Consider the following 27,014-nt stretch of genomic DNA (forward strand, 5'->3'; position numbering starts at 1 on the left):
GAATAAAATTCGTGATTTGTTTTTGTGTTAAAACCCGTTTCTTTTTCCCAATGTTTTGCAATAAAATAAAATCTGAATTGTTAGATATAAATTGACCCCCATGGAAATAACATTTCCTATATCCTTGGCAATATCAAAAACGGAAAAACAGGAAATAAAAAGGAAAAAAACAAAGAATATTCCCATTTTAGCCTCTGTAGCTTTACTTTATAGTCTCACACTGACAGAGTTCACAAACCCTAGCATTTCTCTCTCTCTCTCTCTCTCTCTCTCTCTGAAGCTTAAGCGAAAATGGCTTCTAGAAGAGTCTTATCCTCTCTTCTCCGATCGTCTGCACGGCGAACCACCAGATCGCCGATCTCAAGTGCTGCCCCTAGACTCACGTCTCCGTCGCCGTCGTCACGCGCTTCTCCATACGGCTATCTCTTGTCGCGCGTGGCCGATTACTCGACTTCCGCTGCTGCTGCTGCAGCGGCTCCAGCTCAGGCTCCTCCGGCGCCGAAGAAGAAAGGCAAGATCACCGATGAATTTACCGGTGCGGGATCGATCGGGCAGGTGTGCCAGGTCATCAGTGCCGTCGTGGACGTGAGGTTCGAGGAAGGCTTGCCTCCGATCTTGACCGCGCTAGAGGTTCAGGGACACTCGGTCCGATTGGTGCTCGAGGTGGCTCAGCACTTGGGAGAGAACATGGTTCGTACTATTGCTATGGACGGTACTGAAGGTCTCGTCAGAGGCCAGGACGTGCTCAACACTGGCTCTCCTATCACTGTGAGTTTTGGATTTTTTTTTTTTATACTTTTCTTTTGGTTTTTTTGCTTTGATTATTGTGATTGGATGAAAAGAGCTGAGCTTTGGTTATTTGGTGATTTGTAGGTGTAGATCTTAATGTGTTTTGTAGATCTGAGTATTACTTTTGTTTGTCTCTGTTTGGATGTTGAGAAAATGTCTCTAGTTGAAAATCCTCTGGTCAACGACTCCAAAACAAGGACTTTTTTCTCATAAAGTTCAAATTTTTAATTGCATTTCTCATCTGTTTTCTCAGCAACTAAATATTTTTTAAACTGTTATTTTTTCAATGTTATAGTAAGAGATGACGTGTCATTGATTGATAGCGTTGGAACCAAAAATAGGGTTTTAAATTTTTTTATATAAAAAATGTGATAATGGTAAATGTATAAAAATAGGGTTTAGGTGATTGTTTTGATATGGATCAAGGATTCGAGGGGTTAGTGCGATGCATAACTTGATTAAATTTGTAGTCTTGATGCTGATTGGTGTTAAAAGAACATAATTTGTGACTTACTCTATGTCAAGAAGACTCTTAAGGCCTGTTTGGCATAGACGCATAGTTTACTATTTCAGTTTTTATTGGAAAATGGTATGTTTGTGCCTGTCTGGGAGGAATGTTGTAATACCACATTTTTGTTAGAACCTTTTGCATAGAAGTTACAACTTTTGCAAATGGACCATTTTAAAAGATCCCCGAAAAATAAGATGTACCAAATGGGCCCTTCATCTATTCTGAACCTGGATTAACTGCTAAAATTCCGTTGGTTCCAAATGGGCACTTTCTTTATAGTCTTGTGCTTCTAAGTTCTATGCTCTATTATAATGTGCGCTAGCCATTGAAATTTCACTGGTTCCAGTCCCTTGGCTGCGTTTACATGAGGATACTTGCTTTTGTTGTTCAATGTCATGATGTTAGTTTTGTTTGGGTCTCCTCTACCCCTAGTCCTAAAACTTACGTATCAGAAAATTTTATGTCTTCTAGGCTTTGTAATTCTCTGTATTCTCATTTGTTTTCTGCAAAATTGGGAAATCTGTTATGTGGCTATCAATATGCTGTTTGTTTTGCCTTTTATTGATAGTGTTTTCTCCTCGGTTAAATTTTTATTTCCATTTTATAATTTGTTTTTTGTATGCCCCCCCTTTAGGTGCCTGTTGGTAGGGCTACACTTGGACGTATCATAAATGTTATTGGGGAGCCAATTGACGAGAGGGGAGATCTCAGTAAGACAAATATAAAGCTTTTGAGTGTATTTTTTCATGGGTTGTTGTTCTCGTGCATTGTTCAATGTGATGTAAATTTTCTGACAATTTTATTGGGAATTCTATGACAGAAACCGACCACTATTTGCCAATCCACAGAGAAGCTCCATCTTTCGTTGAGCAGGCAACTGAACAAGAGATCCTTGTGACTGGAATTAAGGTATGCTTTCCCTGTCCCTTCTACTGTAGAGCCTTTAGAGCCTTTATAGTTGGGTAATCTAGAGTTGGAAGCGTAATTTTAGAACTGTTGCAAAATTTTCTAATGTTGTTTTCATCTACAGGTTGTCGATCTTCTTGCACCATACCAAAGAGGTGGTAAGATTGGGCTGTTTGGTGGTGCTGGTGTTGGAAAGACAGTGCTTATCATGGAACTTATCAACAATGTTGCTAAAGCTCACGGTTGGTTTTACTCTAAAGTACGCATGTCAGGAATTGTTCGTTATTCAATTTTTTAAAATCAAAATTTCCTGTTTTCTTTAACAGGTGGTTTCTCTGTGTTTGCTGGTGTTGGAGAACGCACTCGAGAGGGTAACGACTTGTACAGGGAAATGATGGAGAGTGGTGTCATTAAGCTTGGTGATAAGCAGGTTAATAGAATGATGCTCACTCATATCCTAATTTTTTTTTGTTGCATCTCAACCCTTATTCTTTGAATCTTAGTTTTGATTTTTATATTTAACTGTCTTTTTTCCATCTCTCAGGCTGAGAGCAAATGTGCTCTTGTGTACGGTCAAATGAATGAGCCCCCGGGTGCTCGTGCTCGTGTTGGTCTTACTGGTCTAACTGTGGCCGAACATTTCCGTGATGCTGAGGGGCAGGATGTGCTTCTTTTCATTGACAACATTTTCCGCTTTACTCAAGTAAGCAAGCTTGTCCAGTAACTTTTTTCCTGCCTGTAGATTTGCCCAACATCATGCGATTCTTCTTGCTAATGATGTCATTTTCTCTTCTCCTTCTGGTGCATCCTGCAGGCTAACTCTGAGGTGTCTGCTCTGCTTGGTCGTATTCCATCTGCTGTCGGTTACCAGCCAACTTTGGCTACGGATCTTGGAGGTCTTCAAGAGCGTATCACAACCACCAAGAAAGGTTCCATTACCTCTGTCCAGGCTATCTATGTGCCTGCTGATGACTTGACAGATCCTGCTCCTGCTACAACCTTTGCTCACTTGGATGCCACGACTGTGTTGTCACGACAGGTTTGACCATGTTTCATGAAGTACTAGTGGTTCTTTGGGATCATTACTTCTTAGGTTGTCATCTAATTAGTTCTATTATGCTTTAATGATAATAGATCTCCGAGCTTGGTATCTATCCTGCTGTCGACCCTCTAGATTCCACATCTCGTATGCTCTCTCCTCACATTTTGGGTGAGGAACATTACAACACTGCTCGTGGGGTACAGAAGGTTCTCCAGAACTACAAGAATCTGCAAGATATCATTGCCATTTTGGGAATGGATGAGCTCAGTGAAGATGACAAATTGACTGTTGCTCGTGCACGTAAAATTCAGAGGTTCTTGAGCCAGCCTTTCCATGTTGCAGAAGTGTTCACTGGTGCCCCTGGCAAGTATGTGGAATTGAAAGAGAGCATTGCCAGTTTCCAGGTGCCTTCCTTTCTCCCTCATTCTTGCTTTCCAATATCTATGGATTCCTTATGTTAAGATATTTTGTTTTAAAGATGGAGAATAGTCTTGGAATTCTATCCTTGATAACCTATATCAGAGCTTCAATAATAACCTTGCATGTTTGATCCTGAAGTTAGAAAAGTTTAATCTTGTCTTTCTATCTTTACTACTACCTGTTTTAAAAGCGTCCATGTTAGTTTTTGGGTATATATTCCATCTTAGGTTCTGTATGTATGGTAGGATTTTAATTGAGGATCTAATTAGTTGCTCAGTGATCTATTTTAAGTATTATCTATATTTTCCATCTTAGGTTCTGTATGTGTGGAAGGATTTTATTAATTGAGGATCTAATTAGTTGTTCATTGATCTATTTCAAGTATTTTCTATATTTATTTAAAAAAAAAAAACTGTACATGTGGAGACCGAGGAACAGCACACAATGTATTATATGATCATGTCATTTGTTGAGTTTTGTTTGTTTTATGAGCAGTACACAATAGTTTTTGCAATAAGATCAAAGCAGAACCATAAATTCCGTATTCATATGATTGTGCAAAGACACGGCATCCACCTGCACATGCTATGTGTTAATGTGTGTATTAGAGATACGGACAGCATTGGCATATGAAATTATTAATATGGTGCTTAGTTTTAGTAGCACTGTCCATGATTTTCACTCATTGGAGTTTTTTTTTTTTTTTGGCTGACAGGGAGTGTTGGATGGCAAATACGATGACCTATCAGAACAGTCGTTTTACATGGTTGGAGGTATTGAAGAGGTCATTGCTAAGGCAGAGAAGATTGCCAAGGAATCTGCAGCCTAATCAAATTCCTTCTCTACCCCCAACTTCTCTTGTTACCTTATCTTGATAATTGCGAAAATCAAATAATTTAGGTGTTGTTGGCATTGCCAGCAGCAGGAATGTTCATTTTTTGAGATTGAATGTATCAGGAATTTCCAGTTCTGTTTTGATCTTATGGCAGATTGTGTAAGAGAAATAGAGCCAAAATGCCCTACCCCCCCTTTTTTCATGTTATTTAATAAGGGGAAAAAGAAAGCGGACATGTATATTACCTTGTGTTTTAAAACATGGAGTTGTGTTAATTTTAAACTCTTGTTTCATATGAAATTTTACTAGAAATGCAATGCTGACCATGCCTCTATGTATGCTTACTGGATTTTCAATGAAAGTTTTGTTTTGGTTGTCCTTCAAAACTTGGCATCATCTACGTTGAAGCTTTCAATCAATTATCAACTCTACTGATACTGGCTGTTTTAACTATTCACAGATAATGTAACATTACTATTGCCACTGGCAGCGAGTCAAGTTCATAATCCTGCTTTACATCATAGCTATTGGCATCCTCTTCATTTCACCATAAAAGTTAAAACTTGAAACAATATAATACTTTCGGATCCACAAAACAAGAAATTTGAAGTTTTTTGAACAGAGACTATCATTTTCAAATATCTCCAACTCATTGTAATTATCAAGTTATTAAAAAAAAAAAAAAGAATAAAAAAGGGGTAAAGATAAGAGCTTGGCCATTCAGGAAAGGTTGACTGAATTCCATTCATTCTATGGCTGAGAAGTAAGATATTTCTGTACACTCTATCCTCCAATCTCCCAGGGTCAACTAGTCTAAAACCATTAACACGTGGCTTCTCACTAACCCTCCACCAAATTCACACACACCCTCGGCGCATTTTATCACACGCCACCTCATCACCACCTACCCACCTATAACGCCGCCTCTCTTCTCCATAGTCCCCGCCACGAAGACCTAAACTTCATTACTAATATAAAAACCCAATCATTCAAAAACCCAAAACACCATGTCCGTGACTAGTACTACCACTCTCTCTCTCTCGCCCCATGCGCACCTTAGCCCACCCCTCCCTCCCATGTCTATCCTACGCCGCCTCAACCTCCACAACCACCTAAATCTCCGCAACCGCAACCGAAACCGCCGCCTCTTCAGAAGCTTAGCCGCCGCGGCGGCCGTACGTCAAGACACCACAGTCTGGACTCCAGCTCCGCTCACGGAAATCGAGCCCGCCGCCGAGTCCTTGTTCCACGTCACCATCGACGTGTCCGACGCGCCGGACCTCGCCGTGTCCCACACTCGCCCTGGGCAGTACCTGCAGCTCCGGGTCCCCGACGTCGAGAAGCCTTCCTTCCTCGCCATCGCGTCGCCGCCTTCGCTCTCGGAAGCGCGCGGCGCGTTCGAGTTCCTGGTCAAGACCGTGGCTGGCTCCACCGCTGAGCTCCTCTGTGGATTGAAGAAAGGCGACGTGGTTGAGCTCAGCCAGGTCATGGGACGTGGATTCGATATCGATCGGGTCGACCCGCCCGAGTCATTTCATACGCTTCTCATTTTCGCCACTGGATCCGGAATTAGGTCAGATTTCTGTTTCGTTTACTTCGTTTTTTTTTATTAATTTTATTGTCTATGTGTCTCTGCAAGATTTGAATTTGAGTTGGAACTTTAGGAATGTGTTAATATGGGGATCAATTTGCTAATTAAGTTCAGTTTTTGATTTGGAGGTTTAGTCAAACTAGTGTTTGAATTGTATTGGTAAGCTTGTAAAGGCAATGCAAAGTTGAATTGGGAACTTCTTTGATCTTTATGAGTTAATGTTAGAAAGTGGCAAGATTTGCTTTGTCTGGCCTTTTTGTGTAGAAAGTTTAGGGGAAAAGGGAAATGTGCCAATGAGCTCTAAGTCAAATGTTTTCAATTGATTTATGTTTTCCATTGTACCAAACATCAAAAGATGCGGAAAACGTTTTCCATAGAACCAAATGGAGTGTATTAAAGAAACGAAGGCGGAACCACGTAATGCGTTTCCCTATGTTTTTTTTTTTTCTCTCATCATAAATGGGTGTATTTTTGTGCTCAATGTTGGAAAATTTTGTAATCATAAGAGTACTTAGGAATTAGTTTGCTTGTCCAAATTACTAATCATCCTTTGTTCTTAGAATTTATTGAGTTTCATGGTAAAGCATTGTGGAATATCTTAAATTATGTTGCCCATCTATGTTATCTTGGTAGATGTGGTTCTAGAAATGATAATAATTGTGTGTAGGCTGGGCACCCTCTTGATCTGGCAGTTTCTACAGTGATGTTTGGATGTTAAAAGGTTTGCTTGTAGTAATTCTGAACTAGAATGTGAGCAATATAAGCTTGTTCAACTGTTTACTATTTTTGAGCTTCTATAGATACAACTACATGAATTTTAGATTGGTTGTTAGAATAGATACAACTGTTTCCTTATGGTTTAATCTTGTGAAAACTGAAAATCATATTTGGTATCTGAAATTCATTGAATTACTCTAAATGAGCCTTTTTCAGTGATTGCCAACCCTCTCCATTTGGAGAGCAGAAGTCCTTTGTGTCTCCTTTTATAGCGTAGTAGAGCTCCTTTTACTGAGGATTGCAATTTATACCTTATGGCCTGAGCCTCATCCCTTGAGTGTGATGCCCGTGAAAGCAGATTAAAGATATGTTTTTTAATTATTTTTCTGACCAATAATTTAATTCCGAACATGAAGATTGGAAATTTAATTGGATGATTGGTATAGCATAGCAGTCTTTTGTTTTTTTCCTTTTTAGGTAATAGAATTTCATCAAACCAAAATAAAGGATGTTACGATATTTGACCTATGGAGTATACTGGTTATACCCAAAATTCATTGATATAAGTTACATATACATTGAATCAATAAAATCATCTAAAGAAAAAGGTCTCATGGATCCAAGGAGAGCCATAAAATGAAGTGCCAATAAATTGAGATTTGAGTCTCTATAATAGTTTTTAATCTTCAAATGTTCTCCTACTGCTCTTGTTCCACACAAGCTGCACTAAACAAGAAAGGGCTAAATTCCAAGACCTGTTCTGGAAAGTCTTAGAGCTGTTATGCTAACATTAAAACAAGTCTATCATTGACTTAGGCTGTTAGGCATCACTCACTTTGCTCCTAAGTCCAGAAGCAACAAAAATAAATTTTTTTAACTCCGTAGTTACTGAACGTTGCAACCCTTAAGAACTTAACTGTCTTTTGTCCATTTGATTGTAATTTTCTTGTGCTTTGTCAAACTCTAGTTCATAGCTTATAATTTTGGCTTGCCAATGAGCTATTGCTTAACTGGCATTTCCTCCTCCCAACATAATGGGATGAAGGATGAGGCTACAAGTTCAAGACCCACTTGGTGCGTGTATTAACTTTTTTTTTGATAGGTCTTGGTGCATGTATAACTTAGTACTTACTAATAGTAATTTAAAAAAAAGGGTCTTGAAATCTCACATTTAAATATTTATTTGTAGTCTCCAAATGTAAAATATTAGTATTACTGTGCCCAAGTGGTCTTTGATGTGGTACTATTGCTAGAAGGAATCATTCTGATAGAAATTTAATGAGCTTTTGCTCCTTGATCTCCATTTTCATGTCAATGTTTGTGGAAGTTTCCACGTGCACATCCTCATCATTTACTAATTTCTCTTGACTTTCTCATCTGCAGTCCAATCCGGTCTCTCATCGAGTCAGGATTTAGTGCTGATAAGAGATCTGATGTGAGGCTTTATTATGGGGCAAGAAACCTTAAGAGAATGGCTTATCAGGTTTGTTTTAAAATTTTGTTGCTTGTGTCACGAATCTACTATGTAGAATCAGCAATGCTAGTCTGCTCAATGGAATCTAATTTAAAAATCATGTTTCTTCCTCTTATAGGATAGATTTAAAGATTGGGAGTCTTCTGGGGTTAAGATTGTGCCTGTATTATCACAACCAGATGGCAACTGGACGGGTGAAAGTGGCTATGTACAGGTAGAGTGTGCACTTGAGCAATTGAGCTTTGGTCTTTTTTCTTCCCTATAATCAAATCTATACTCACTATGACTGCTTTTGCAGGCTGCTTTTACAAGAGCCAAGCAAATTTACAGCCCTCAATCTACTGGTGCTGTGCTCTGTGGGCAGAAACAGATGACTGAGGTTTGCCACTCTTCTAGTTTATTTATTTTATTTGTTACTAAAATTTTCTTGTGATTCACTGAGATCTCTGTGCCCCCCCTCTTTCTCCTTTCTGTGTGCGTGTCTTTGGGGTTGAGTGGGGGATTAAGCTGTGTTTGTCTCTGCTTTGTATTTGACTTTACTATAGGTTCCTGCCTTCCTGGCCACTATGTGTAAAATGCTTTTATTGTTTTGCATTGTATCGATGTGGACTCTCCCTCATTCATTACGATCTCCATATATGTACTGGGATCATGATTGTCAGAATGTGGCTTATTCCTGTAGCGTGTTAATAGTTGGGATGAAATGAAAAATACACTGCAAAAGGAAAGTTCAGAAAATGTTAATGCTATAAATTTATGGCATAGGAGGTGGTGTTTGAGCTAGAGCTTAATGACAATTTTTAAATCTGAAAATGTTGTGTACTTTTTATTGTTAGAAAACTATTTTTTAAACCTTAGAGAAGATTTTTCTGCCTATGCTCGATAATATGGAGACGTTCAAAACTGAAATAGTCATACTGAAGGAATGTTAGAGGCAATAAAAGAGCAAATATTTGCAAGAACTAAGGGCCCATTTGGATTGAGGGGGGAGGGAGGGGGAGTGGAGGGGAATAGAGTAGGGTTGGCTGAAAATAGGCTAATTTTGGGTCATTTCTACTCTACTTTGCTCTCCCTCCCTCCTCCTCAATCCAAATGGACCATAAATGTTTAAATGCCCAGTTCAGCTTCACACTAAGGACTTCTGATAGAAAGGTCATCCTTTTCTGCTTAAACAATTGATTAAGGAGTTTGAGATGATTTGAAAACTTTTGACTTAAGAAAATGTTAAATGTTAATTGGGTGGATGTTACAAGAGTACTGAGTCAAGAGTAGAATGTAGGGAGATAAAGGTTTACAACAATAAAACATTGCCATTGCAATGCACACGCACAAAGCTGTAAGTTGTATATAGACAGTTTGTACTTTGTACTGATCAGCTCTCCTAGTACAGAGAAAGATGGTTGGTGGTGGGAAAAAGATTACTCAAACAACAGAATGAGAAGTTTGGGATGACAAGAAGACTTTTGATTTGAAGAAAACAAAACTATTGAGATAGAATAGACTTACATTTGGGGCCAAACTAGAGCTTGTAATTTAATTTTTTCTGTGAGTTGTCAATGTGCATTCTTTGTAGATGTCACACCTGTAAGTTTAAAGGAGGGATTTAATAGAGAGAATTTAGTAAGGTATGATGTTTCGTCTTTATATTAAAGCTAAAGAGTGGGTTTAATTGACATTTGAGTCCCAAATAGACCAGTTAAAGTCTGATGGACTTGAGGAAGCATTGGCCACAGCCCACATGGTTCGATAAATTATGCTTGATCTTCCGTTTCACTTAATGGTGTTGGAAGAATTCCTCTTTGTTGGGCGGTGCATTCTTTGCCATGTTTGGACCCAAAAGGTATCAGACTTCTGTATAACCTGTAATATAAGTCAGACAAGAATACATGCAAATCAAGATTTGGTCAGAAAAAAAGCTAGCTTTGCTGTCATTCTCTATCAAGCTTGGTTCTGGGTTTTGTCCATTAATATTTTGCAGGTTCTGCTGTATCTTGGTTGAGAAATGTGAACCCCTACCTCTTGATTGGAAGAGTCCAGATGGGTTGTTGGTTCAGAATGGAAAATGTGAGAGGCCCAGGCCACTGGCTTAGGGCCTTTAGTATAAGCTGTTAAATGCGACAACAATAATTGTTGAGCTGATGTTCTGTTATGGAGATGATAGGTCCTGTTTCCCACAATCTTTAGTTTGTGGCTATAGCTTAGTAAGATTTATGAAAAATTTTCAGATTCCCCCCCTCCCAAAAAAATTAGCTAGGGAAAAGCCTTAAATACCAGCAATTTGTGTCAGCTACATGATTTTTCTTTCTGCTGTTTGGACCTGTCAAAATCTAGGCTGTTTCTTGCAACAGTCGTACCATAATTCTTTGCTTGTGGCCCTATGTTGCTCACTTATTCTTTTTGTTCTATGTATATCTTTGTGGTGGCATTGGTGCAGGAATGCATCAGCATATGGAAGAGCATGATATGCTCAATGCTTTTATGCATCGTTAATGGTTAGCATGTATGCCACATGAAACTGGTTTTAGTTTAGATGCCTACTGATTGCTGCATTTTATCATCTTCATCTTACCGTTCATCTAAATTGTCAGCATTGCTGGTATATGCTGCATAACATTATTTGCAGTCAGTAATATTAAAGCTAGTAATTTTGGCAGTTTTATAGTAACACTATTGATGTTTGATTCTGGCAGGAAATTACTTCAATTCTTGTAGCAGATGGCGTGTCAAGTGAGAAGATATTAAAGAACTTTTGACAAACCAGATGTAGTTCATATTGTTGTAGTATTGTTGAGCAACAGTTAGTGATTTATTTGTTCCAACTGCTGAATATTATCTCAGCTTGGTGTAGAAAATAAAACCAATTTTGGGATTTTTGAGCATCTTATTGTATGTGGGGATGGTGGATGAAAACTGCCTCCCAAGCAAAGATAAATTATAGAAAATCCATTCTTAAAGTTTTGTCAAGGATTACATATCCAATGTTAATCTGAATGATGAGAAACCTCATAATATCAGGACCCTTTTTTAGGGGATGTTTGTTGTAGGATTTTTTTTCTCTTTTTTCCCCCACCGAATCTCATTTTTTGTTACACCTAGGGTGGGGATGATCTTGTTTTGTTTTGCTTTTTAGTTCCACCTACATAAAGTACATGGATGATGCTGACAACCCCATTAGCCAAATCGATTTAAATAGGCATAAGCTTCACGTAGAGACAGAATATATGTATAATGCGAAAAACACTATCTCGACTATTATCGTTTACCACAGCTTCTAAATTAGAATTAGATACTTTTACAGAGATCCTCAGCACATGATACAATGTGAATGGACCTTGGCTATGTCCTAACTCCTAAGCCCTTCCTAACTACCGTTTTGCAGACAATAAACCTGGGCCATCACCTGAAAAAAAGGACAACTTGAGAAGCTGATGGCGAACTTGGCAAAGAGGTCCAAGTTAAACTATAAATCTATTATTGATGTTCATAAAGTTATAAATTACACACCTGGCCCACCCGTTAGGAAGGATTGGTAACAACTAACAATCTTCCAAGGGGTCAATTTCAAATCAATTTACTCAACTTGAAATCTAAGAAGTGACACCAACTATTCATCAACTCTTGAACATGCAAAAAGAGAATGCCAACAAATTTCAGTAAAAACACCGATTAGATTTTAGAATAGACTAAGCAACTTGAATCACTAATCAAGTTTGAACATTAGACTTCAACAAATTCCAGTAAAATAGTAATAGGCAATTGTTGTCTGCATTAAAATATCAAGAAATCCCTCCAATCAGTCAGAAAAGAAAGCAAATGAGAATACTAAGGTACATCAATCAACCCAGATACCAATAATCTCCCTATTTGTTTCCACCATCATGATCACGAGCAGCATTTTTATTCTCAATCTTGCACATATCCTCGGTATTCTTTCCATTAGGTTCTGCTTGGAGCAGATGATGTTTCTCCTCATCTGAGTGATGGCGCCTATGTTTGTGGTGGTGGTGGTGGTGGTGATGATGGCCAGAAATCTTGTGCCTTGATCGTTTACCCGCTTCTTCATGGTTGTCATCTGATGACTTTCCTATAGATTCACTCCTTCGATGGCTTCTGTGGGCATCAGAATCAGATAACTTGGAGTCCACACTATGTGATCTACGATGACGTTTATGGTGCTTTGCATGGCTTCTTTTCTTGACTGCACCATTTTCCTCATCACTTGAAGAATCAGAAGTACCATACTCCGGCTGCCTATGGCGTTTGTGATGCTTTCCATGGTTTCTTCGATCGTCCTCAATACTAGAAGAATCTGAATCACTCGATTCTGGTCGCCTATGGTGCTTGTGTCGTTTTGCATGGCCTCTCTTCTTGAATGCCTCACCATCATCATCACTTGAAGAGCCCTCAGTATCGGATCTTGAATGCCTGTGCCTTCTGTGGTTTCGCTTCTTTCTCTTCCTATCTTCTTCAGAGCCACTCTCATATTCCTCACTGCTATCATCATTTGAGCTAGATGATCGTCTCTTTGGCTTTCGCTTAGATTTCCTCTCCTTCCTCCTTTCATTGTCACCACCTAAGTCAGAGTGGCCATGCCTCCTGTGCCTCCTGTGGCCTCTTTTACTTGTCTTTCTTCCCCCATCACTGCTGTCACCATCACTGTCACTATCAGAATCAGAAACTGATCTTCTTTTATGCTTTGCAGCCTTCAGCTTCCTCTTAGCTTCAGCATCAGCCTTTGCCTTGGCAGCAGCTTCTAGCTTCTGCTCCCATTTTAAAGGAGCTTCTTTCTTCTCCAGAGCTCTCTTCTTTTTCTCCTCGACCAGTTCGATGAACCTCTTGGTGTCCATTCAAAAACAAAAACCAACTCAAAATCTGCATGTTGGTATGATGATGACCGGAAGTGCATCTCAAAGAAGAGAAAAAACAATGTTAGTTCTTCCATCATTTCATAATGCAAGTAACAACTAATAGAACATACTTAATTCTCCTTAATCAGATCTACAAATAATACTTGCGACTCACATGAATATTTCCAATAATGAATATTGTAATGTAATGCACTAGACCAATAATGGACATAAATATTACCTACAACACTGATTATGACTAGTGCATGTAAATGCTAGAACATACCCCAGGTTGACAATGATCATGAATATGACCATGTTCTACAACACTGATTATGACAAAGCATTTAATCAATCGTACAACATACATTAGGTTGACAATTACACTTTCAACTAATATTTTACACGATACATCCCAAAAACACAACAGGTAAAAGATTTCACATATACTAATACTTACTACAAATAAACATGAACAAGATGTTACTAGATACATCTCAACAACAGTATTAATCAGCTAACAAACAAGAACCACTTTTCATTATAAAAACAATATACTACTTCATGTCCACCTATGAAATGTATAAAATGTATAGACTACTACTTCATGTCCTATAATTCACCATAAACTCATAATAGCACAAAAGTATATCACTCCATCTTAAAAAATTCTGACATATAACACAGTTTTAAGGTTTAAAAAAAAAAAAAAACAATATGAATCAAAACAGAAAGAACAAACACAAATTTGATTCGGCTTCCTTACCTTATGCGAAGAAAGAATGGATTTAATTGGAATCCCAAAGCCACAAGCAGCCTCAGTCCACACTAACCAACACAAATCTGTACAGAGAAAACAAAAGAGACAAGAACTGGTTAGACAACATGTCTAAAATTTCAAATCATCAAAACCCCATTTAAAAAAAAAAAATCCAAACCCTGTTGAACCCAAGCTGATTAAAAAAAAAAAAAAACCCAGTTCATATTATATTTATTTTAAACTCCCATAAACTTAAAAATTAAAAAATACAAAAACAATGAATCTTAACTTGATATAAAGTTGAAAACTTTCTTTTTCCCTTGACTTCAAGATACGGAAAAGAGATCAATTTTTTTTTTTTCGTTTATTTAATTTTCATTACAATATTTTCCCTCAGCAATATTTAAAACGAGAATTAACACATAAACCCTAGTTCAGAACAAGAAGGCCCAAAAAAATCAAATCAAAACAAGCCGATCCTATTCAACAAAAATATCACATAAACTAGAAAATACAAAATTTAAACAAAAAAAAAAAAACAATTTTTATAACAAAAGCTTGAGTCCACAACAAAACCCATTACGACCAAAAAAGAAAAGAAAAGCTGGAACCTTTCAAAAATGATTGAACTTTCAAGAAAATTAAACAAACAAAGGAAAAAGAAGAAGAAGAGAATAAAGAAATTCGGAGGATCAGAAATATCGTAGTACCTGAATCGGAGATTACAGGTAAGGAGGGAGGCTGAGATCGGAGATTCACAAAAGCTTGACTCTCTCTCTCTCTCTCTCTCTCTCTCCAAAGCTTTCTTCCAGAAATTTCTTTATGCCGTGTGTAAAAATGTGTTAGGCCTATATATAGAGCCAGAAACGAACACGCTAAGTTACCTCTTTTTTTTTATAAATAAATGGTAGGTGCGTGCGTTTCTCTTATCTAGGCCCTTGGGTTTAGACTTTAGACGCGTTTTTTCAGCGTAGGTGGATTCACAAGGTGGGCCTGGGCCGAATTAATTGAAAAAAAAAAAAAGCATGGAAATTCACATTTTGAATTAAAAACTAGTGCACGTTTTTTTCATCATTAGATTTTTAGAAAGTTTTTGTGGTTTGAATTGAAAATTTTGCTTTTAAAAAGTATTAGAGTTTTATTTTGAGGTTTTGTCATTGTGTGGAATTTAACTTGAATTTCCCATGGTTTATAATTTAATTTGGTCAAATCATTAAAAAAATTACTACTAGCTTACTATGTGAAAAGTGACTAAATTATTTTGATTCTTTTTATTTTCTCCCGTAGACAAATCCCACCCGAACCCAATGTCTAATGGTGGCGAGTGGTGTGGTTGAACCATATTTTGACTTATTTTTTATTTATTTATTATTTTTTATAGGAATAATTTGACTTATTGAGATGTCGATATATTTTAAACTTTTATCACGTGTCCACATTTTAATGAGTCTAATGCATAGGAGTACTAGATCCAATCCTTATCCTAAGTAAAGTCATAATTTCATCTTATTGTTACTTAATAGGGATGGACCCAGGATTTCAAGTTAGATGGGGTTGGAATATAAGAAAAAAAAAATTCAAATGAGCATCTATATAGTATTAATAAACTATTAACTAAGAAAAATACACAAAATCATTGTTTTTTAATATATTAAAATGTAACCATCTATCAACAAAGACAAAAGATACAAAACATCATTATTTTTTAATATATTATAATGCAATCATCTATAAAAAGGGAACTCTACACTCTTTTAAAATTTACAAAATAACTAATTGTTGTTACTAAGTAAAAACAAATCTTAGAATGTGGGTGATATACATAATGCACCAAATATAAATTTAGACTTCTCAATTGATAGATTTATTAGTTTCATAAATTTATATAAATTTAAAATATTAATTAAAGCATTATGACTTATGAGTTAGCAACGTGAACAAGTTGTGACAATTTTATTTTGTTCAATTTGTGCCAGATTTTTATTCTATGATGTATTTGTCATTGTTATGTTCTTCAATTTGTGGGACAATAGTGTATTAAATATTCAACTATATATAGATTGTTGCCCCCTACGTCATTGTCAGTTTATTATGATATGCCAACGTACCATTTTCCTAATCACTGCTATACTAGCCCATTTACCACTTTTGTTACCTCACTACCAATAAATAGTCAAAAAAAAAAAAAAGTCAAACACGTAATAAACAGTCAAACACATAACCAGTTGGCCCTCTGTGACTCCTGTGTCAGCATTGAGTATTTTGACTATTTTCTGTATGCGTTTCTCACTCGCTCCATTTGATATTCTAATTTTCCTTCTTTTTTTAATTAATGGGTAAATTCTAACTTTATTGGGCTGAGTTTTTATTTGTGAAAAGGGTTGAAGATTGTTTTTTTGGGCTGGGTTATGATTTTAGTTTTGGAGGAGGGGGGCCAACTCCATTTTGTCTTAATTTTTTTTTTCTTGTAGGAATCCTCAACGGCCCCCATGTAAGTCCGTCCTTGTCACCTATAATCAATTGAATTTAGGTGATTGAGTCGAGTTGTAACTTAACCACGTTAATAGTTACTTACTTATGTGAGTTGAGTCATAACTTGATCTCAAACTCATCCACAATTTAATATTGTCAAAAATAATAAGAGATAATAGTTGATGACCTAAACTAGCATCACACTATCATATTTGAAAGTTTCAAACTCAATACCCATCCAACATTAAGAACTTGCCCACATAATCACATAAATGATTTTTTAATAAATTATTAACTCATATATTCCATAATTTATTAAGGTAGCAACCCATGAACAATGAGTTAAATAAACAAGTAAACCTTAAAATCAAAGACCAAGTTGCGCAAACAATCATCTCAAAAGTCTTGGGTACTGACTTATAAACAATTAGTAGATCACGTGAAGACATACCCTTACCAAAGGTTAGCGAGTTGTATCAAAAATTGTGTGCCTAGCATAAATAGACGTATACATATAAATCTCTTCTGGTAAATTAATCATAGAGTTGTATACTTGCGTATTATTATGTTTTTATTTATTTTTAATAATAATTAACACAAATTCCTAAATATCTAAACTCATCAACCCGCCACAATATAAAACCACCAGCATGGTGAAAAAAAAAAAAAAATGTGTTGCCAAAAAAAAAAAATCGTCTCATAATCATAAGTCTTGCATTTACATTTATACATTGCTGACTCATTCCCATTCCCAATCACACATTGCTTCGCCAATAAGAAAAACACCAAAAACATCAAAACGGAAAATCACAGTCTCAAAAATTAACTCACCATCATAAGCCATGGCGACACCATCGGCTTCTTCATCGTCATCGTCTTCCAACATCATGCTCGCAATCTTCGAGAAGAAAACTACTTCCGTCGAGCTCTACAGGCCTCTCCGCAACTACATCGCCTTCAATTACTCCGAGCGCGAAGCTCAGAACCTCGAGGACGATCTCCAAACCCTAAAGCAGTACCGCGCCGATTTGGAGCGCTCGCCCGACCCGACTCCGTCCGCCCGTCGCGACCTCCTCCAGAATTACTTCAAAGCCCTCTGCCTCGTCGAGACTCGCTTCCCGATCTCTCCCGATAAGGACCACGTCAACACCGTCACGTTCACGTGGTTCGACGCGTTCAAGCCGAAGCAGAAGGCGGCGCAGCAGAACATTCACCTGGAAAAAGCGGCGGTGCTGTTCAATTTGGGGGCGGTGTATAGTCAGATTGGCCTGACCTACGATCGCGCCACCGTGGACGGCCGGAGATTGGCTTCGCACGCGTTTATCGCGGCGGCCGGCGCGTTTGCTTATCTGAGGGATAATGCGGCGACGAAAGCCGCGATTGGAGGCGGCGCCACCGTGGACGTCGGCGTGGAGTGCGCCGGGATGCTCGAAAGGTTGATGCTTGCGCAAGCGCAGGAGTCTGTGTTTGAGAATACTATCGCGAAAGGGAGCACGCCGGGGGTCTGTGCTAAGATCTCCAGGCAGGTATGTGTTTCAATTTTGGTATTTGATTAGGAATTGTTTGTGCTTGTTTGATGAATTGGAATGTATGTGGATTTTGATACCTCTTTGATAAGTGATCCATCTTGATATTGCACCAATTGGTGGTTTGATCATGTAGTGTGAAATCTCTTGTTTGATGATGAATTGGAGTGGATGTGGATTTTGATATTTGGGTATATTTGAATGATGGGTCTCTTTGATAAGTGATCAATTTTGATATTGCACCAATGAAATGTTAACTCTGTGTGGGTTCTAGTTAGCTCAACTAGTACAGTTTCTAGTTTTCGAATAAGGGATTTGGGTTAAGGCTCAAATCCGGCTTACTCCAAAAATAAACCGATTTGTGTGTTGGTTTAATGGTAAATAGCAATATCATGGAGTAAACACCATAGGTTTCAAATCCTATCCTTATCCATATATGAGAAAAAATCATTTAATGTGAACTCTTTGCTTGTTAGATGATTGGGATGTTTAGACGATTTTTTTTTTTTGCATGTGTGGGATGTGGATTTTTTGTACATTGGGATATCCGTGTAAACATTAGTAGAACAATATGATTTTAATAATAGTGATTTAAATTAGCACTGTCTTTGTAGTTGCATTTTGAATTAAATGTCATTTGGGACTCTGGTACATGTTTGCATTCCACAAGTACGGTGAAATGTATCTTTATATTAGGTATTTTTAGTGATGTTACATATTTTCTAATTTGGTTTGAGATGTATGTGATTACAGGTTGGGTTGTACTACGAGGAAGCTTTGGCAGCACTGAATGTTGCACCTCTGAACCAGCATTTTGACAAGGGCTGGATATCTCATGTGCAACTAAAGGCGGTTCTATTTTATGCAGAAGCTTGCTATAGGTACAGTTTAGAGCTACACGAGAAAGAAGAGATTGCTGAGGAAATTGCACGGTTGAGGAGTGCGGTTAGTGCTATAACGGAGTCAAAGAAATCTGCAAAGGGGGCTCCAGCACAACTTCTGGATGCAATTAGCAAGTTAGAGGTCAATATTAATCGGAACCTAGAGAGGGCCATGAAAGAGAATGACAGAGTTTACCTCATGAGGGTCCCTTCCCCCAGTTCCCTACCACCTCTTCCAGCATTCTCCATGGTTAAGTCAATGGCAATGAGTGAGGTATTGGATGCGAGCAAGGAGAAGATGTTTGCAAGCCTTGTTCCTGACAGCAGTGCAAAGGCACTTTCTAGGTATACTGAAATGGTTGATGATGTTATCAGAACACAAGCTGAAAAATTACAACAAGCCAGTGAGTTAACCCGAGTAAGGCTCAAAGAGATGGACCTTCCTGATTCCATTCTAGCTTTAGAAGGGAATTTCACTCTCCCAACGGAGCTCAAAGAAGATGTGGAGGCAGTGCAGATAAGTGGGGGCCCTGCTGGTTTGGAAGCAGAGTTACAGCAACTTAGGGATCTGAGGAGGGTCAACCAGGAAATGCTGGTCCAGATAGAGGAGCTTTTGCAGAAAGAGGCAAGAGAAGATGCTCAATTTAGAGGCCAATTTGGAACACGGTGGACTAGACCTCAGTCCAGCACTCTAACAAAAAACTTACAGGATAGGTTGAATAGATTTGCAGCTAACTTGAAGCAAGCTGCAGAAAGTGATGGCCGGATTGAGCGTTCTGTGAGAGAACATTCAGCACTCATGTCAATCCTTGATCGCCGTCCAGTATGTTGAACTGTTTGTATTATTTATGTTTATCATTTGTCTCCCGTGCCTTATACCATAGGCCTTGGATGATGCATTGACATGCAATAAGAAAATTTAAATAGCACAATCATACTATATCAAAAATGCAAGCTGATATGAATTTCAAAGGCATTTCTTGATCCAAGGTTGTCTTTTTGCGTTTAAGGTTTTTGGTACAATTTGTTGTGTAGGGTTGTGTTGTTTCATGGGTGAATTTTTTTTTTTTTTGGTGGTAAATTACACTAACCTTCCTTAAGGTTTGAGGAAATGTCAGAATACCTCTCTTATTTTTGAAAATGACACTTAGCCCCCAATGGTTATTATTTTTTAATTTTTCTTAAGATATAACCAATCTGGTTATTAAGCATTTTTTTTGGTGGTTGTACTGGTTGAGAATTTAATTGGAGAAATTTGAAAATTTGTAATGAACATAAATGGTCATAAGGGGTTATTTGTTGGGTAAATCAAAATATTAAGGGGTGGAGTGTCTTTTATAAAAATAGGAGGGGGTTTTTGAAATTTCCACAAACCTCGAGGGAGGCAATTGTAATTTACCTGTACTTTTTTCTCTTCTACTTAGTCACTAGGAATGGTAAGAGTCTCTTGGCTTGATGGCATGTCTGGCTTTCCACTATGGGGAATGCCTCAGTTCAAATCTTGGGGGTGTCATCCATTTGACCCTTCACCTAGCAATCCACACCACCCCCCCCCCCCCACCAAAAATAAAAAGTATCCATTTTCCTACTGTACAAGTACTAGACTTTATGTTCTAAGTTTCTGAGAAGTTGGTATGTAAGAAGTGGGACGCAAATAGATTTACTGGAATTTCTTTCTCCTTTCTCACACTAATAAATTTTGTACAGCTTACTTCTCATCATTTTTAGGGATGCCCTTTTTATTATTGCTAATAAGAATTCACTAAGTACAAACTAATTCACTAAGTACAAACTACTGACCATTTGTTTGATTTAGTTATTTTTTTATTGACCTGTATTGGCTGGTTTAGCTTTTGGCAGCACCCTAGGTTTAGTTTTTGTCCAGCATTGTTTTCCTTAGCTGATCTTAGTTAATCATCTGTGGGTGCAATCTGCTTCTAAGCCTATATTTGCATTTTCTTTTGTCAGATTGAATCAGCCCTCCCAAGTTTGGCAAGGCCAATAATGTCTCTGGATGCCAATGAGGATGCTGTTGTGGGTGCTCTGAAGCAGAGCTTGGTAAAATCTCTAACCCCCCCCCCCCCAAACATCTTTTGTGCTTTGGCCTGTTGTGAAAGTTGACTGTCAATTTCTTTGAAGCTTTCATGAAGATGATAACAATCTAGTCATATCACATGGTTGTTTGACATAACTTACAGAATATGTATTGTGCTTTGTTTACTGATAGATACGATTTTAACATTCTTGTTCTAAATATTTATTAGAAATTTGTATTATGTTATTTGTAATGAATATGGATACTTTTACAGTACTTATTTTAAAAAAGGATATGTATCCAGAAATTGTATGAACAAGAATAATGCTAAACAATTGGGTGTCTTGAAATTGGGATGGTGAAGGACTAGGGAAATTTTCAAATTTATTTTGTGGTAGGACTGTACTTTTTGCACCATTAGTCTAGGATTGAAAAGGTTAAATGTTAATGCTTAGGTTTGTGGAAGGACTGCATTGCCATAAACTTTTATATATTTGTAGATACTAGAAAACATAAGTGTGCCTGCATGGATGTGGCTTGAAAAATATTAAAAGGGTGCCAATACGTGCGCAGATGTTGAAGCATAACCACTTGCACTCATTCACTAAAATTATTTTTGGGGATCATGTGCTTAATGATGGGCATGTGGTATATTGGCATGCAATACATCCATATAGCTTTCTCGATGCCTTACAGCAGCTCAAGAATTTTGAATTATAATAAACAAAGGTCCTAACCTAACAGCAAGTTCCCATGTTAACTGATTATATATATATATATATTTTTTTTTTCCTGAAGAAACAGGAATCTAGTAAACCTCTACTTATCTGCATCCTCTGTAAATTGACCCTCAAAACTGAGCCTTTGGGTGTTTTTGCTAAAAACTGATAAGGTTCTGGAGAGGTGGTATTAGCAAAACAATCAAACTTTTATGAAGTATCATGTTCACAAAACATTGGGAACTGGAAAATTTTTGTCAACTAGATCAGATCATGTTTTCTTACCTTTAAATAGTCGAAGAAATAATATCTGTCTTGCTTTTGTGATTAAACCTGAAGGTCCTATACCATATCTTGAGTTGTTCTACTTTAAGGTTGGTATGTTCTGCGCTACATTTTGTCTTTGACTTGTATTTTTTCAATTTTGTGCTCAATACAGAGGCAATTAGAAACTCTTGGTGCACAACGGGCTGGTCTTGAAGACATGCTTAAAGAGATGAAAAGAAAGGTGCGAAATATGATTGATGATGCTCTTGTTTGACTTTTTATTTTTATTTTTATTTTTTTTTATAAAGTAATATTTAAAAAAAAATTATTGAAAGAAAAGTTGGATTGTTATTAATGACACTCTTGTTTTGCTTTTATTTTTTATTTGTAAAGTAATAAATTATTGAAAGAAAAGTGTGTTGTTTGGATTGTTAATTTCTTGCACATAATTATTTAGTGGGCTGGTCTTATGTTTATTTATTAATATTTTTGGGCAACGTTGATATTTCCTTTCTAGTGTTCTTTATTTTTTAATACTTTATGGATTTTTTCCATGAAAATTTAATATAATAGTGTTTTCTTGTTTGAACTTGGGTAAGGGTTTTTCTTTTCATCCAACAAATATACAGATGAGGATTCTTTGTTCAATGCTTAATTTCTGTTAATGTATGCAAATTTCTTAGTGTATTTCTCATGCAGCTGATGGGAATTAATTGTTGTTGCGTTTAGATAAGCATGAGCCATGTCGTTTAATTTTTACATGATTTTCAACCACTGAACTTACTACTGATATTGCTTTGGACTATCTCAAGGTCATTATCATCGTGAGTATTTTCAACAGTCTGGCAAGGATTCCATTTGTTTAGATCATTTAACCAATACAGATTGATCTCTGAGTATTAGTTGTTTGTTGTATCAGCCCAATTAGCAAGAAGTGTCTCAAAAGTCAAACCTTTATTTTAATATTATATCTTATGCTATATGGCCAATCCTTATAAAAACTGCATTGTGATTGTGGATAAATTTTAGAAAGTACTAATAGAAGCTAAACTTTTATAGCTTATGAAAATGTGCTACTTAGCATATGAGCTAAACTTACCAGCTAATACGGTTTGGATATGAGAGTTATTATAGTCCAAGAAAATGACAGTTGAATTTTATCTTTACAAAAAGGTTTGGCCTAATATTTGAAGTTGTGCAAGGCGAAGGCATGCACACAAGTCACAGGCACATTTGTTGTATTGCAGAGCTTTCTTTTCTATATTATCTTGGTTTTGCACTTATTTTCCTTTTGGCAATTTCTGTGCAAGCAAGTAATTAATTGATTGGTTTTTTGGTTTTTACATATCAGGCTGGCTATAAAATTCTATCATGATCAGTATGTGTTCATTTGTATATTTATATATTTTTTTTTGCTTTTGGTAATCAAAAGTATTGCTGTGATACATTATGATATAATTGGTTGTTTTTGTGTTCTATATTTGGCTTCAGGACGATATACTACCAAAGTTGATGACATCAACTGGCTCCTATGAGGATCTTTTCAGGAAGGAGATATCAAAATATGATCGCATTAGTGAAGATATTGCCCACAATATTGAGGCACAAGAACAACTGTTGCTGCAAATCCAGGTTTAATTCTTTATTTTATTGCATTTTTTTTTTGTTTATTTTCTTTGAATATCAGCTTTGTTTTTTCTTTTACTGAATGTGATGTTTTACCAAATAGAATTGGTTTTGACTGGAGAATATGTAATGAACCAAATTTGATATCTTTATTCATATAATTGTTAGTCTCTAATATCTTCTCAGTTAAAAAAAGGGGAGATTTTAAGAGGCATTTCATGATCCTCAAATTATTGTTTGACATTTCTTTCAGGCTCAGAATGATGATTTTTCAGCCATCTTTAATCTTGAAGATTATAAAGGTTGGTTTTTTTTTTTTTGGATTATAATATTTTTTTTCTTTTATCTGTTTGTCATATAGATTTTTTAAGCATTCATTCAATTTTCTGGCATTGATGTATCATTAATGTGTAACAAATCTACATTCTTGCTGTACTTTTTAGAGTCTAATGAATGGCTCAAAGTTTTTCATTTACACCATGTTGCTCTGGCATGTCAGCTTTTGTTGGCTTCTGCAGTTTACTGAGGATGTCACTTATCGAAAAATTTACTGAGATGCCATATTGAGGCCTACATTTGAGAGATGAGTTTAGAAAATTTAATCGGTGATGTTGGATTCAAAGTGATAACCTCATTAGAACATGGAATCCTAGTTGACTTGACCATAACTTAGTAGTTCAGATCACCTGAAAACTGTGACCTGTACCAGATCTATGAAATAGTTTAGGTCCACCTATCTCTCAACTATTTTAGATGAACTTGTAATATGCCACTAGGATTCTGACCTTGTTCTTTCTGTACCCATCTCTATCAATATACCTGAACCTGGGCTTTCTTGTTTTGGGGGGTCTGTGTTTGTGCTTGTCCATTATGTAATAATCTATCATATTCATGTTTCTCTGAAGTTCAGATTCTACTGGTCAAAGGACATCACTTAATCAGATTCTATTATCATACATTTCCTCTAATGTTCCTGCTTTTTTCAAATGCTAATATTATTTCAACGATGCTTACAGGCTGCATTTTACAATTCAAAAATAGTTTGTTTTTATTTTATTTATAAAAAAAAAAGGTTATGTGTTGATCTTTTCCCTTCTATTTTTTTCCAGCATCTCGTGAGAAATGTTACAAGCAGATTCAAGCTGCCATAGCAAAGTTCCGAGAGATTAAGGAGAACATCAATGAGGGACTGAAATTTTATGTTACTCTACAGGTTAGAATTGTTTGGTTAGACTGTGTGGTGCAAGTATTTATTTAATAAAGTTGTTCAAGTATATGCTTGCTCCTCTTTGTAGCTGTGGGTGAGATTTAATATTATTGATGTGCATAGATCTCCCCTTGTGAGCATGTGTACGTGATTTTTTCATTATTGAATTTGTGAACTTTGCTAGAAGCGACTGGTTATTTTGTCTGCACCATAAATTTTAGTTTTTTAGTTTTTTTTTTTTTGGGGAGATGTGTATGTACTTCCTGGGTGGCATATTTGTATTGGTAATCATGGTAATGCATTTGGTGTGGAGTGAGAGGGAGGAATTCCTTCCACTTTTAAAATGGTGTGGAGATTCCAGTTATGGAGTTGAAATGTTCTTTTTTGAGAGTCAGAGTGTTGTATGAGTAGTTCTTTACTCTTGGAACTAGGGATGAGCATTCCATTATAGATTATATAGACTATTTCTTTTAGAGCCTTATTTTTTGTTGGACTCTCTTCCTAATTCTTTAGGAATGTTTTTAACTTGTATATACATCATGCGTTTGCAAGATTTTCTTTTTTCAATAGAATTAACATAAAAAAAGAGTGGATAAATGAGCTGTCCTTTTTCAACAGGATGCAATCACAAATGTAAAGCAGCAATGCAGCGATTTTGTCATGACCAGAAACATCCAGTGCCGGGAAATGACTGAAGATGTGCAAAGACAAATGGCAGGCCTCAATTTCCAGGATAATAAAAACGCAGGTGCTTACAACAACTACCCTTCAGTAGGACATCAGAATCAAAGATCCAATTCACAACAGCAAGCAGATCCTAGGCCACAAGCACCTTACTATCAGCCACCGGAGCAGCCTACAATGCCTGGGTATGGTCCCCCACCTCCCGCTTATAGCTCGCCACAGGTGCCTTCTCCTTACCATGTTCCACCTACTTCTGTTCCATATCCACATCCTCAGGTCCAACAACAGCAGTCACATGCAAGCCATGAGTATGGCCAACCTGCTTATCCGGGGTGGCGAGGCCCATACTACAATGCCCATGCACAACAATCTGGATCTCATCCTCGGCCTCCTTACACCATCCCAGCTCCATACCCTCCTCCTCACCAAAGTGGCTACTATAAGCAACAATAGTGTAGCTGTGTATCATCTATCCATTTTGGCTATATATTTGATTGCTTTTGATATGTAATCTGTCACTTTGTTCCATCCTTGGTTAAATGGATTGAATTTAGCTAGATCTTATTTATGATCGTATAGCCTCTTGATAATTCGTATGCTGGTTTGCGTAATGCTTTGTATGTGAATTGCATAGCTTGTACACGGATTTTTCTATGTATAGCTTTTAAATTATGTTGAGAGTTACTGAAATGATACTAATTTGATAAATAAAAATCATCTATTTCACCTTTTGTGTTCCATTTATGCTTCTATCAATCACCAATTGTTAGATTTTTTTTTTCCTTATAAAATAACCAACGTTTAAAATGGAGAAAAAAAATCAGACAAATGGGAGGTTGTGATTGATATATTTGATAGACGATAATCTATTCACTAGATAAATGCATAGCCGGTTTTGCTGCTTGAGGTGGGAAATTTCCTATGAGTGTCTTTAGAAAAAAGTGTTTCCTTCGAGGTGCTTATTGTGTCTCTCTTTTTGGTTGTTTTTTGATGAATGAGTATGATTGCAAGTTGCAACGGGAAGAGGAGGGAAAGTTTTGAAGCTGTGCATGACTACTGTTTCATAAGACATGGTACATTGGAAGTATGACCCAATCCAATTTTGTTTATTATCTAGACTTATCTAGACTTGGTTGAAAATAATTATATGCTCATCCTGGTCACAATCTGATCTTTTCTGTTGGTGATTCTGCCGTACACTAACATCAGGTGTTGACCTATTTCCCAATTTAAGTTGCAATTTTGCATGTAATACAGAATATTTGCAGCCCAGACTTTGGCTACGTATTGCTATGGTTTTAGCAATTGCAATGATTGTTCGAGAATGTTGATGATTAGCAGCTTAATTTATGGTGAATGCATTTGTACTTTAAAGAAAATAGAAAAGCCTCATCTCAGGGTCCAAGAACTACTAATGAAAGCTCAACATATGGCGAGATGACGAAAAAGACCCAAGCAAAAGATATTTTTGCCTTATTTGAATTTCAATTTTCAAAGATTGAAATTTATATGCTATCAATTACATTTACAAAAATGAATCACCCCATCATAAAACGAATCATCGTTAAATGATTCATGGCATCTATTATTTTTTTTAAGAAGAAAGCAAAATAGATATTATTAGAAAAACTTAGCCAAGTTCGGCTGAAGTTACAGAATTTAAGTGTGGGGGAACACTGTTTGTCCACATCATGAAACTGCTAAT

The 27,014-nt window shown here is 36.8% G+C and overlaps 4 protein-coding genes across 5 annotated transcripts; 3 read left to right on the forward strand and 1 right to left on the reverse strand.

Annotated features, from left to right (window-relative positions):
- The first annotated feature begins 222 nt into the window (after positions 1-222).
- On the forward strand, positions 223-4,815 carry LOC142606962 (ATP synthase subunit beta, mitochondrial). Its single transcript, XM_075778343.1, has 9 exons — positions 223-768; positions 1,935-2,010; positions 2,121-2,209; positions 2,331-2,448; positions 2,533-2,636; positions 2,751-2,909; positions 3,021-3,245; positions 3,341-3,652; positions 4,384-4,815. Exons 1-9 carry the CDS (start codon positions 292-294, stop codon positions 4,495-4,497), a joined length of 1,674 nt encoding a protein of 557 aa, XP_075634458.1. The 5' UTR covers positions 223-291; the 3' UTR covers positions 4,498-4,815.
- Positions 4,816-5,303: 488 nt separating this feature from the next.
- On the forward strand, positions 5,304-11,331 carry LOC142606964 (fruit protein pKIWI502). The gene is made up of 5 exons (XM_075778346.1): positions 5,304-6,076; positions 8,195-8,294; positions 8,404-8,499; positions 8,584-8,664; positions 10,976-11,331. Exons 1-5 carry the CDS (start codon positions 5,511-5,513, stop codon positions 11,036-11,038), a joined length of 906 nt encoding a protein of 301 aa, XP_075634461.1. The 5' UTR covers positions 5,304-5,510; the 3' UTR covers positions 11,039-11,331.
- A 602-nt stretch (positions 11,332-11,933) lies between these two features.
- Positions 11,934-14,729, reverse strand: LOC142606963 (uncharacterized). Of its 2 annotated transcripts, none has more exons than XM_075778345.1 (3): positions 14,603-14,729; positions 13,899-13,975; positions 11,934-13,157 (listed from the first exon to the last, which is right to left on the reverse strand). In XM_075778345.1, the coding sequence occupies exon 3, from the start codon at positions 13,130-13,132 to the stop codon at positions 12,146-12,148; it is 987 nt and encodes a 328-aa protein (XP_075634460.1). In that variant the 5' UTR covers positions 13,133-13,157; positions 13,899-13,975; positions 14,603-14,729; the 3' UTR covers positions 11,934-12,145. The 2 variants fall into 2 exon arrangements, with proteins under 2 accessions (XP_075634460.1, XP_075634459.1); XM_075778344.1 differs by having other exon boundaries at positions 11,934-13,191.
- A 2,376-nt stretch (positions 14,730-17,105) lies between these two features.
- Positions 17,106-26,049, forward strand: LOC142607267 (vacuolar-sorting protein BRO1). Its single transcript, XM_075778694.1, has 8 exons — positions 17,106-17,890; positions 18,644-19,594; positions 20,740-20,829; positions 21,965-22,033; positions 23,284-23,424; positions 23,672-23,720; positions 24,528-24,631; positions 25,244-26,049. Exons 1-8 carry the CDS (start codon positions 17,207-17,209, stop codon positions 25,760-25,762), a joined length of 2,607 nt encoding a protein of 868 aa, XP_075634809.1. The 5' UTR covers positions 17,106-17,206; the 3' UTR covers positions 25,763-26,049.
- The last annotated feature ends 965 nt before the right edge of the window (positions 26,050-27,014 follow it).

This window comes from Castanea sativa, chromosome 8, assembly GCF_040712315.1.
Source record: "Castanea sativa cultivar Marrone di Chiusa Pesio chromosome 8, ASM4071231v1".
Lineage (NCBI taxonomy): Eukaryota > Viridiplantae > Streptophyta > Magnoliopsida > Fagales > Fagaceae > Castanea > Castanea sativa.

Coding starts and splice junctions, on each gene's coding strand:
- LOC142606962 (XM_075778343.1), top strand. CDS start 292: ATGGCTTCTAGAAGAGTCTTATCCTCTCTTCTCCGATCGTCTGCACGG. Junction 2,011..2,120: donor TGACGAGAGGGGAGATCTCA/GTAAGACAAATA, acceptor ATTCTATGACAG/AAACCGACCACTATTTGCCA. Junction 2,637..2,750: donor TTAAGCTTGGTGATAAGCAG/GTTAATAGAATG, acceptor TCCATCTCTCAG/GCTGAGAGCAAATGTGCTCT.
- LOC142606964 (XM_075778346.1), top strand. CDS start 5,511: ATGTCCGTGACTAGTACTACCACTCTCTCTCTCTCGCCCCATGCGCAC. Junction 6,077..8,194: donor GCCACTGGATCCGGAATTAG/GTCAGATTTCTG, acceptor TCTCATCTGCAG/TCCAATCCGGTCTCTCATCG. Junction 8,665..10,975: donor GGCAGAAACAGATGACTGAG/GTTTGCCACTCT, acceptor TGATTCTGGCAG/GAAATTACTTCAATTCTTGT.
- LOC142606963 (XM_075778345.1), bottom strand. CDS start 13,132: ATGGACACCAAGAGGTTCATCGAACTGGTCGAGGAGAAAAAGAAGAGA.
- LOC142607267 (XM_075778694.1), top strand. CDS start 17,207: ATGGCGACACCATCGGCTTCTTCATCGTCATCGTCTTCCAACATCATG. Junction 19,595..20,739: donor CAATCCTTGATCGCCGTCCA/GTATGTTGAACT, acceptor TTCTTTTGTCAG/ATTGAATCAGCCCTCCCAAG. Junction 20,830..21,964: donor GTGCTCTGAAGCAGAGCTTG/GTAAAATCTCTA, acceptor TGCTCAATACAG/AGGCAATTAGAAACTCTTGG.